The sequence below is a fragment of the Hippoglossus hippoglossus genome, chromosome 16 (genome assembly GCF_009819705.1).
Source record: "Hippoglossus hippoglossus isolate fHipHip1 chromosome 16, fHipHip1.pri, whole genome shotgun sequence".
Taxonomy (NCBI): Eukaryota; Metazoa; Chordata; class Actinopteri; order Pleuronectiformes; family Pleuronectidae; genus Hippoglossus; species Hippoglossus hippoglossus.
The window spans coordinates 14,824,748-14,836,457 of NC_047166.1; the positions used below are offsets into that span (position 1 = coordinate 14,824,748).

The 11,710-nt window shown below is 40.9% G+C and overlaps 1 protein-coding gene across 8 annotated transcripts; it reads right to left on the reverse strand.

The window, feature by feature from the left end:
• Positions 1–847: 847 nt before the first annotated feature.
• On the reverse strand, positions 848–9,292 carry wdtc1 (WD and tetratricopeptide repeats 1). 8 transcript variants are annotated; one of them, XM_034610399.1, is made up of 16 exons: positions 9,130–9,292; positions 8,470–8,609; positions 8,233–8,316; positions 8,094–8,140; positions 7,334–7,445; positions 6,149–6,336; positions 5,885–6,067; positions 5,677–5,771; positions 5,406–5,521; positions 5,227–5,302; positions 5,022–5,118; positions 4,545–4,715; positions 4,196–4,431; positions 3,812–3,983; positions 3,078–3,270; positions 848–2,980 (listed from the first exon to the last, which is right to left on the reverse strand). In XM_034610399.1, exons 2-16 carry the CDS (start codon positions 8,515–8,517, stop codon positions 2,783–2,785), a joined length of 2,016 nt encoding a protein of 671 aa, XP_034466290.1. In that variant the 5' UTR covers positions 8,518–8,609; positions 9,130–9,292; the 3' UTR covers positions 848–2,782. The 8 variants fall into 8 exon arrangements, 7 of the variants coding, with proteins under 7 accessions (XP_034466290.1, XP_034466291.1, XP_034466294.1 ...); XM_034610400.1 differs by having other exon boundaries at positions 9,196–9,286; XM_034610403.1 differs by having other exon boundaries at positions 3,812–3,980; positions 5,022–5,115; positions 9,130–9,281.
• Between the last annotated feature and the right edge of the window lie 2,418 nt (positions 9,293–11,710).

Genomic DNA, 11,710 nt, shown 5'->3' on the forward strand with positions numbered 1-11,710 from the left:
AAAAAAGTATGATAAAAAACAACCCAAAATTAGCCGAACTATATTGATGGAGTAGAATTATTAGAAGCCCCTTAATTTATTGTTTTTAATTTTAGTTTAATCTCACTTTATTTCATTTATCTTCTTGACCATATTTAAGTTATATAGTTGTCTACATTGTGTATTCCATTCTAAATAGAGCCTATAAATGATACTATTGAGACTGCCACATGTTGTCAAATTTATACTTCAATTAAAAAAAAAGGTTGGTCAGTGAACGCAACACCATTCATTGGCATGTCGGCTGAGGCATTTGAGAACCATAATTTTATGGGATTTTATATGTTCTTCAGGGTTCAAGTAAAACAACTGTCTACCATAACAACAATATTTGCATTTTATTTTCTTCTGCAGAATGGATGTAAATTCAAATAAGCATTACTTTGACAGACATTCTAACAGTTTTTTAGGCTCAGGAGTCTCCACTTAGTCTTCGTTCAGAGGCTCATTCAGCCTCAACTTCATCTCTGTATTCTTTCCCTGAAGCTGGGTCACCTCATTACTGTTTACATTATATGGGACACAGGATGCTCCCCTAACTACTCATGCTTGTGATTTACTGTGCTCACATTCGTTGCCTAATAGTCAGCAAAAGGCAGAGTGCAGCCGACACTGATGAATGAGCAGGAGAGCAGAAAGTTCACAGCACAGCCTCCGCCACAGAATGTCTTCCCGACATAGTTAGCATTGCATCAATGCTGCTGCAGGGGCTGTTGTGTAACAGCTGCACTAAAAAGGACAAACAACTTAATTCATTCAACTTACTTTTAACCACTGATGGAACAAAGGAAAAAGAATACAGACAACGATGGGTTCAATCATTTTATCATTTACTTTGTTTGCAACAAAGGTTATGACAAAGAAAAACAGAATAACTCAAAACAAAGTAAAACACATGAAAGCCTAGTGTTGTGTTGTGCATGTTGCTGGGGATCCACATCTTAACATCACAGGATGTGTTGAGCTGGCATGAATCTATATGTCCTGTTTTTAAAATGGTCAGAGAAGCCTCACGCAAGCAAGACTGAACCCCTGACTGCAGCAGAGGACGAGTGCTAGAGCCACGCACGAACCCTGACACCACTAAATAACTGGCTTATACAGTACACAGCATAAGTGAGATCACCCCCTCTGAACATGAAAAAATATATCTTTCTCATTGATCACCATTGCAATTAATAGGAAGATGAAAAAAATGAAATATACCTAAACCAAAACAGATAAATGTGTGATCAATATCTGCAGAGTAAGTCAACTAGGCCACATTGTTTGGGTTACAATGACGATGCTCTTTTTTTTTTCAATCCATCAAGTAAGTAATATTCTGGCACTTAGTATGTCCTCCCATACTTTTAAGTACAGAAGTGTTTCTCCGCATTAAGTGTACAATGTCCTCTCCCCTGCTCCCTCCCTGCTGACCTCCTCCAGTGTCTGATGTTTGATGAGGAGTGCTGCTCAACTTCACTCATCAAAATCCACCACAGGGTTGGACAACTTGGCTCTTACTTAAGGAATCAGCTGGTCATTGTCGTGTTGTGTGCCCGACTTTTTCTGCAACACAGCCTTTTAGCATTTCTTAAATAATTTTCCTGGTCACTGATAAAGAATATAACATTACATCATATTCCCAAAATAGGTCTTATCCATTAAGAGTAATCACTGAATTTGACAGGTTTAAGTGAGGTGTCCTCTTTTATGCTGTATACTGTATCACAAAATCAGCATGTGTCCCACTTATACCCAACAGAATTTCACACTGACACCTCATGCCAAATGACATTTACAAACAATCAACAATCAATGTGACTTAATTTAAAACAAAAACTGTATTAGGTGTTTTTTTTACAAATATGTCTTTGTTGATATTTTGTTGCTCTTGTCAACAACCTATTGTAGCAAAACCCTTTAACTAAAAGGAGTAAACCTACAGTATGACAAAATCATGTTTCAATGAAACAGAGAAAACAAACATTAATCCTTGGCTGCTGAAATGATGGACAACCTTTGGCAGAAGAAACCGCTTGTTTGTCTCTGACAGTTCTGAACTAAACAAAGCTTGTAAATATATTTTAATGGAGCAAGTCTAGCAACTTTCACAACCCAGAGATTCTAAGTAATTCTAGGCTTTCGGTGAACAAAACTGCAACTGAAAACACTCAGAATACTGAGTCGGGCGTGCAGCCTTTCTGAGATGAGCGGGCACTGTGACTGAGCTCCAACAGAAGAGCAGGCAGGAGATGCAACAAACGCACCGTCTTCTGGTGAGTGATCAGATCCTCCATGGAGGACACTGCGACTGTGTGGCCGCTCTGACCTGAAAAATAGGTCACCCTGCCGCAGGCTTCTCCTTCGACATGTTGTGTGTCTCTCCAACATAAACCTGAGGAGGGATAAGTGCTGAACTCCTCCTTTCTGCGAGAGAAACTGGGAGTGAAGTGGAAGGTGCTCTCCTCAAAGGTGCCCCCCCCCTCCGCCACTGCAGAGTGGAGGGAGAGGCTGAGGTGTTGTCGGTGCTTTGAAGGGGCGAGAGAGGGTGTCATCTCAGCCCTCAATGAATTCCTCTCCCCAAAGTGGTCTCCACCCGTCCCATCTCAGGACAGGGAAGGGCAATGCATAGTGCAGAGATGTGACATGACATTCACTCAATGTTTCTGTCAGGTAGAGGGGAAATAAAGATTCAAACAGGAGCTGGGAGAGTGCTTTGCTTTCTACGTCCATTCTGCAGAATGGGTTGACTGTTCGCTTAGCTCGGCCGGCACTGCACTTGTCCCTCTGAGCTGTCTTCATCGTCTGAGCCCTCTGGGCCAACGCCACGCAGGCCTGTGATGCGATAGCCCATGTTGAGCAGCATAACCTCCAGTGGATCGGCGTTCATACGTCGCTGGTTTGCCTGAGCAGCACTTTCCATGTCCTCCACCACGCGCCCGTTCTCAGTCTCCGTCTGTATCATGAGGAAATGACGGGGAGCAGAAAGGGTTATTAAAAAAATCTTCAATAAAATTCATACACAAATAAAACACAAATTATCCATTGATTACCTCTGGTCTGGGGCTCCATAATCGAACCACAGGGTCAATACCACTTGTGGCCAGGAAGCAGTGGCTGGGGTGTGGCTGCAGGCAGTTGACTATGGACTCGTCCCCCTGGAGGATCCTCACCAGATTGGTTGTCTCCTTTTCCCAGATAAAGAAGGAGCCGTCGTCTGAGCCACTGACAATGTACTGTCCTTTGCTGCAGAGAGAAGGAAAGTGTTCAGACCAGCATTTGTTTTGCATTGAAAAACTCTCTCGACACAATTGTACATACAATACAAAAGACCAGATGCTTCTGTTTAGATGAAGTCTGATTAGTGTTTCACATAATTTGCAGTGATGTCGCAGTTGATCCACATTTTAAACAATCAATTGGTTGTGATTTTCACATTAAACTAAAATAAAAACCTTCTCATGAGGTTAATTTAGAATAAACTTTGACTGACTTGAAATAATGTGAAATTTTACAATTTTATATTTTTTTAAATGTTGTGGTTATCAACATCTTGTGGAGGTGGGGGCAGTTACACAATATTTTTTTTGTAAATAACCACATTTTGTATTGAAATATAATGAAATCATCAAGACATTATATGTTGGACTTGTGCTCAACCACAAACCCAGTGGATATCATTCCCTGAGACTAGATTCATGAATGAAAGCTGCTTTTCACTTTGAATCTCAGGCTCGTGACTGCCCCCTAGTGAGGCCGCTGCAGGCTGAGAATGAGATCTAGTGACCTTCCAAAGAAGTTGGCCTCTTTGATGTCGGTGGTGGTGTTGCAGTGACCACAGTATCTGTGCTTGTAGTCGAAGCTGCGCTCTCTCAGCACCAGCTCGTCTTCGGGGATCGACTCTTTCCTACTGTACGAGTGGAATCGTATGGAGCTGTTGGACTTCTTATCTTCAGCTGCTGAAAGATGAAATCAAACTTATTAGAACTGAATCATTCACACACATTAACAAGTAAACAAAAACAGACACACCAGCTAAATTATCACTTAAAGCTTGTTTGTTTTCACCCTTCTAATAGTGTGTACTTTGAGAGTCCTCTCAAACAAAAGGGTGGCGGCAATGTGGTTTGTCTGTTGATTTCTACTGTGCATGTACCTTCCTCTTTCATACCTGATTCTGTCTTAGAGAAGAGAGCAGCCTTGATGTCTTTATCCAAGGCGTCACAGGCACTACTTTGCGCCTGCTCTGGAAACTTTCCCTTGAAATCATCCAAACACTCCAGAGCCTCAGTCACATACTTCAGCTCGAACAGACACCGTGCCAGTCTGAAATGGGCTTTCAGGTGGCCGGGGTTTAAAGTCAGAGCCTTCAGACAGTCTCTGAGGGCGTCGTAATGGTCTCCATCCCTGTGAATCACAGAAGTAAACAAAACACTCTCTAACTGCTTTCACGGCCTTTAGGAAAATGTGACGCATTGTCTGCAGTAGTGCTTTGGGTGCCGTGATATGATGGAGCGTACCATTTTCGTTTCATGTAGGCTGCAGCCCGGTTCCCATACAGCATGGCGTTGCAGCTGGCCTCATGAATGCTTAAACTGTACAGCTGGATGGCCTGTGTCCATTGCTGTTGTGCAAATGCATCATTAGCTTGTTGCTTTATCTTCTCCAAGTGAGGAGGGAGCTCAGAAGAACTAAAACAAGGAGAACAGAAGAAAGACGATTCAAGTGTGTGAAACAATCTGTGAGTTGATGCAATCGCTGGCCGTGTTCAGACCTGGTATCAACATCTGTCTTGAGAGATCTGATCACAAGTGAACAACTCTAAGTTCATCTGTATTGATATCTGTCCTGGACGTGTCTCCTGTGACCACTTGTGATCTGATCTCACTTCCTCACTCAATATGCAAATAATCATGGACATCATTTTTGTTCACAAAGACCAAATTATGTTGTTTTTACCCACTCACAGGTTCACTGTCAGGGTGAAAGATAACTACCTTGAGCGGATCTTGTTAGCGGCAAAGCGAATATGGCTGGTTGGCAAGTGAATTCCATTGGAGACGCCATTGGTCGTCTTTCCATTCTGCACGTCTCCTGTGGAGTCAAAAATTCCAGAAACCCTCTTAACTCAACAGATACCATACTTCTACATTTATTAGGCACCACTCAAAGTTGTTTTCTTTCCAGGCTGCACAGACCTACCAGTTGTTGACTGGCACTTTTTTGGAATCAAGAAGGTGTACGGCCTTTGTTTAAATGTCAAATCAAACAGATACACCTAGAAAAAATTAAAACAATAATCAAATAAAACAAAGCTAACAACACAGACCAGAAATAAATGACTCCTCTCCCGATTCCTTGTTTGTTCTACGAAGCATTACCTGCTCCCCTCCCATGTTCACAAGCAGCTCTGTGCCATCTGGACTGAAGGTGACATATGTGGCCACCAGGACCCTCAGGCGGTTATTGTAGTCTGGGAGTTTCACTGGCAGGTGTCCTGGAGAATTCAAACAAACACTTGTGTTATCCAACCAAATCCTTCACAATCCATTCCTGTAATCTCTGTATTTTCTGATGACTTTAACGTATGATAAGAATCCAAATCCACCCATTAAATAAATGTGATACCAAACAATTCAGCTGCATATGCACCTGCAACATAATACTGCCCGGCTCCGTCTGGGATGGGCTTCTGCCGATCACAGAATGTGTGCACAGCTGCAGACGTGCTCTGACTCATAGATTTCCTGGGGAAGGAACAAAACAAGTTGGTTTATACCTGGAATGGCGAACACTCCCCTTTTTAGCGGTTGTAGAATTAGCATAAAATGACTGAACTTAAAAAAAAAACATCATTGACCTGTAGTTGTGTATCATCCTGATGTCATAGAGACGTACAAATGGACCATTGGCTCCCACTGCCATATAGTTGTTGTCCCGTGGGTTGACAGCCAAACACTTGGCCTCCACCAGCTGACCACAGAACTCCGTCAGGTCAATCAGCACGTCAGAGCGTTTACTGTTCTCCCGCAGGTCATACTGTCTGTAGCGGACAAGGAGAAATGACCATATTAACATCATTAGACACTTAATATCTTTTGCCTTTGCTGTACCGGTTCCTAACCTGATGATGCCGTCCTCCGCAGCACTCCAGAAGGTGTTGGGCCACATGGGTGCCGTGGCGATGCGTTTGACTCTGTTGGTATGGTCGGAAAACATGTGGATGGTTTCCTTCGCTGTCACGTCGTGCACATGGACCTTTGTGTCGGCCGCGCCTGTTATCAAAATTCTGTCCCCGGAGTGAGGGAGGAACTGTACGGACAGACCAACAGATCAGAATTAGTACAAAACAAACAAAATGTGCATTGATTGGCTGCTTTTCCGAACATATAATCAGTCCAGTTATTTCCAACAACAAACAATCATGGATTAAATCATCATTTAATTAATACTCCTATTAAAGTGCTGTGGATGAAAGTCCCATTAATGGCCTTATGTAACAGTGGTGTGCATTTTCTGTGTGAAAGTGAGATAAAACTGTGGCATGGACAGCTTTACCACAGTAGAACAAGTACATATACAGGTTTTCCACCAAACAATATGCCACTCATTAAATGGTAAACAGTGACACCTAATGTACAGGAAGTGAATTTGTAAAATAGATTGCATTTGTAAATGACAAGAAAAGATGAGGTGGGGCCGAGCAAACTGTCGTATTAAAACAGCAACTTTTAGGAAGGCAGCGCAATTTGATACTGGGAGGCCTCATGGCTGCCAAAAATGTCTTGGTCCAAAGGTGACTGTTGCCACACAATGTTAGCACGAGTAAATGGCTAACGTATTTTAAAATCACATTAGGGTACTTGAGCTGTCTACCACCTGAATTATTAAAAGCAAAGTCCTCCAATCTGGAGATGTGGTCACATGCAGCAGAGCAAATAAGAGGTAAGCCCCATGGGTCATGAACAGAGGATTCACTATGCCAAAAAACACACCTACATTATTTGTATCTGTCGCTTCCGCACCACTTGCAATAAAGATTTGTTCACAACAAAAGCAACTTTTGCACAGGACATCCAGAATTTGAATTATGATAGGGAGCTAATTGTAGATTCTGATATTTACATTAAAGAGACAAGATTTGTAGTTATTCACTCATCTTTCTCTGCCTATAAGCATTACTTATTCAAAATGCTGCCTAGATCATAATATGACTTGAAAATCGATGTGTAAGTAAATCTGCAAATGATTTCAGCTCACTTTCCCACCTTTGATTCAACACATCCGTCTTCCATTTAGTCCTCCTTACCTTTACAGAGAATATATTTGCTGCATGACCTGTGTGCATAGTTGTAAGCTTCTTGTGTTTGAACGGATCCCAAATGATGGCATGTTGATCATCTGAGCCCGAGGCCAGTAGACTGGATGCAAAAAGAAACACAGGAAATGTCAAGCAACATTCGTATTGGATTTTAGCGGCTGATAACATTCAAAATCTTATACCGTGAAACTTTGAACGTGTGCAACAGCTGATGCGGTTTTGTTTTGGGGATTTAAATCAAATCAATACCTGTGAGGTTAATACTCATGGGCTATTTAGAGCATTTCCTAGTAGAATAAAGATGATTTTGTTTACAGCACATTGACATCGGCTTTGACTCTTATCACCACAAACTCTCTTGACAACTTTGTAGGTGTCTTCTACGTGTGGCTCTGCTTTTCTTATTTTTCTTAATTTTTCGGGTCTGTCACGTATTAGAAGCGTCATCAATCAAGCAGGGGATTCTGCAGACTTTATACTAGGGGGCCAGGTAGAGGAAGTCCACAGAAATGCATGTGTGAAGGTGCATGTGCATGTATGAATGCATTTGCATTCACACATGCACATCCTCCGGAGAAACTGCGGAGAATCTCTGGAGTTCAGTGCATGTCTGAAAGCAGCTATACGGTAAAGAGAGGACAGCACAAGACTTTTGCCATAGATGTGTGGTGACATAAACTAACCAGTGATACCAGGTGAGAGATTATAAATTAAACAGAGGGTGGAGAATTGAGTTTTGAAGACTTACTCTCCTCGTTCATTCCACTCCAAACAGTTCACACAGCCTGTGTGACCCTGTTGAGACAGACAGTATAAATGGGTCAGAAGAAGTCTCAGTCTCCCTTGTATATCTACACGTGCACACAAACACACTCGCTGTCACAGACCTGAAGCTCAGCTTCCAGCCCGAGTCTCTTGATGAAGGGGTCGGTCACATGATAGGACCTTTGGAAGCTGGACGCCCTCTTGTCCTGCAGGCACAAATCAAACACCCCATCATCTTTTACATTTGAGATGGGTCTATTTGGGTTAGCCCTATCAAGATCATTTCTATATACAAGAAGCATTGTGTCTTATCAGTAGTATTTTCAGCTCATTATACAGCACGGCGTTTGTTTACTAACCCTGATCTGCCTGTGCAGGATATCTCTGGTAATGTTGACAGTAGTCATGGCTTCACCACTCGACAAATATATGGGACTGGGGTGGAGGATCCAGGGGTCAGAGCTCAGATGACATTTAGCCTGTAGTTCTTCAGTATAAGCTGTGCAAACATGAAAAAACATTAAAGCAGGGTGGTTAACACAGGAAAGACACACTGATTTTAATGGAAGGGGGAGGGGAACGACATTTCAATGCTTTACTCAATATGGGCTCTTTAAAAATAGCTGAACCATTAGCACTGCATGTACTGTATACACATATATTACAGCTGGTAAACAGACTAGGCTCACTCCAGAGCCAAAGACTGGTTGGCTCCCGTCAGTGAACCCCAACGAGACGAGTTCAGTAGCCAACGAGCTAATGTTAGCTTTGCAGCTCTGTCACTATTGAAACCAGCAGACTGTCTCACAAAACACTGGCATGTATAATCAACGCTAGGAAACGGTTAGCCTGCTACACCCGTTAGCCACCTGTGCATCGGGCCTCTCGTTGACCAAGTAGCTGCTACTGCCGTTAGCCTCTCTGGCGTTATCCTGCTAGCTAAACAAAACGTCCACATCGCCGAACGTAAACATTGGCAACACTTTCATTAGGATCCGCGGCCGCAGGAGGAATCTCACCGCTTTCCTTGAACTAAAAAGTCTTCTGTCAAGAGATGTCCATTTAGTGAACGTAATGAATCTCACTCTGTGTGAGTTTGTTGACAGGATTGTCGCTGATACTGACATGAACACAAGCCTCCTCCTCCTTCCTCACGCAACTTTGTTCCGCCTGCTGAAACCCGACAAACACTTCCGCTCCGCGTCCTTTTCACGATAAAGGCCTTACCCCCTCAAATTAACATTTCTGCAGCACAAATAAGATGAGTAACTATCATAGACTGTATGGTAACTATACAGCAAAATGCAGTTTATAATATTATGATGAATTACATTTTGTCCTTCATTAAAATACTGTAGTTATGTGTCGATATTTTTTTTTTCACAGACTCATTGTAAGAATTCGTTTTATTGTAAATTTAGAAATAAAGTGAGATATTCAGCTTCATGTGCTGTTCACCGAGGAAAACAATGAAGAAAAGCATAATTAGCAATCGACCAGACAAAAGATGTAGATTAAAGATCTCATCCGATGATTCTTGAGAATGTGGCAATTTAGGATGTAAAGATGATTTGGACGGACTCAGTCAAACTAATAAACAAGAACATTACATTACATTTCATTTAGCTGACGCTTTTATACAAAGTGACTTACAATAAGTGCAATCATGAGGATACAAACCCAGAACAACAAGAATCAAGAACAGGTTATAAGAACCTGTGTAGTTGTTGCAGCTATGGAGAATCTGTAAATGGTTCAGCTGATCATATGAAGTATGAGTACAAGTCATTTTAAGATTATCTTTTGTGCATTTATGTAACAACCATGAAGGTAAAAAGAAACAAAAACAAGCATCTTTAGCATAACCAGAGGCAGACACATTTGTGGCATAAGTAGAAACTAGATTTACGTCTTCAAAAAATGTTGAGTGTTAAAGGGAAAGTTGGAGAATGGCGAGTATGTTCATGATCATATTGTCCTTTATAATACTTTGGCAATGATGATTTTGTTATTTCTGATTTTTCTGAAGCGAAAATGACAAAATGAACAAAAGTCTATCACAAATATAAATGGAATATTTTTTCAGACAATCTACATCTTTTAAAAATAAACTTCTTAAACTATTCACAAGTGTATGAACATCCAATGGCGCAATCATGTGGATATATAGGTGCTTTTACATATTCTTTCTTTTTATACATTCCCTTTTTTTCTTATTTAGTCTTCACAATGACCCAGAGCACTGAAGTTACAGGTAATGTTGTGTCATATTCACCAAATTATAAGCAACAGATTAGATGAATGCATAATATATTTTCATTTTAATGGGAGACACTTGTCATAGGATGTCAACACTGAAGGTCACAACGTGAATGCAGAACAACAAAAAAAAAGAGGAAACTTAAACGTGACTCTTATTCCTTAATCACAGCCTGTTGCAGTTCTCCCGGATTGTGACATTTTCACACCATGCCAGCAGCACATGTTCTCTGACGCGGGCCTGTCAGCCCTAATGAAGCAAATAACTTGGATGACTTACTGACATTTGAATGCTTCATGAGTCCTGCATTAGTGAATCAAACTCTGAGATTTGGCAGAACAGGAACATGTGTTAGTGAGGACAATGACAAGAAGGTGTTCTCATGATAACGTCACATAACACATGAAGCCCTAGAAGGTATGCTTTATTATAATTGTCTTAACAATATGTCAGACTGCAATTTTTCTAATTCAATTGATCTGTTTATTAGAGTGAATAATTCGTTATTACTAAACCAAAGTACGACAGCATGAAGCTGATTTTGTAATCTTTATTTCATCCATTTCAAAAAATCCAAAATTACGTGTCACGGAGTGATAATGGGAATGTTTGGTTTTGCAAATCTTACTATCGATGTCCCAACTTCCTACAACAGATGTAAGCATTTGTGACATTTTCACTTCTTTGTTATCCGCAGCTGTTCTGCTATATTTGGATGTGGACCTACAACTTCCTTTTGAGTGTAAAGCAGAAATATTCAAATTTAACCAATTGAATAAATTGTAGTTTACACTTAAAATAGCTAATGAAAAGAGAAACATTAATATCTATAATTATCACAATAAATGTCAAATTATGATTTATTTCAAGTTGTGTTGGGAAGGTGCATTAAAGATTAGGGTTAACTATTTTAACCCTTTGATACACAAGCTATGCAAACCCATTCTAATTTACAACATGTGTCAAAAATGACCCATATTCATTTCAAGCATGGCTGGATGTTTCTTTGCTAAATTCTTTTATAGCTTATTCTTGCTTCTTCGTTTAGGATCAAGGCTCCTTTGATGACTTTGAAGACTTTTCATCAAAGGAGCCTTCTTCATTTAGGAGAGCTGGATTCCAAGACACATCCACATGTCCAGCTTGATCCTTATAGTCTAGGTCCTCAGCATCAGAGATTTCAGACTCAGAATCAAGACCAAGAATTGCCTCCTCATTTTCCTCTTTCGGTCCTTCATACAGCATCTTTATGAACATGTCAACCATAAGTCTGAAATGATTGCGACCAGCCGTACTAACACTCTGGATAAAGATAATCAAAAGCATATTTTCAAATGCAT

Excerpts from the sequence above, each read along its gene's own strand:
- wdtc1 (XM_034610399.1), bottom strand. The coding sequence starts at position 8,517 with ATGACTACTGTCAACATTACCAGAGATATCCTGCACAGGCAGATCAGG. Across the intron at positions 8,141-8,232 it reads GGCTGGAAGCTGAGCTTCAG|GGTCACACAGGCTGTGTGAA; the intron begins GTCTGTGACAGC and ends CTGTCTCAACAG. Across the intron at positions 3,271-3,811 it reads GAGGCCAACTTCTTTGGAAG|CAAAGGACAGTACATTGTCA; the intron begins GTCACTAGATCT and ends TTCTCTCTGCAG.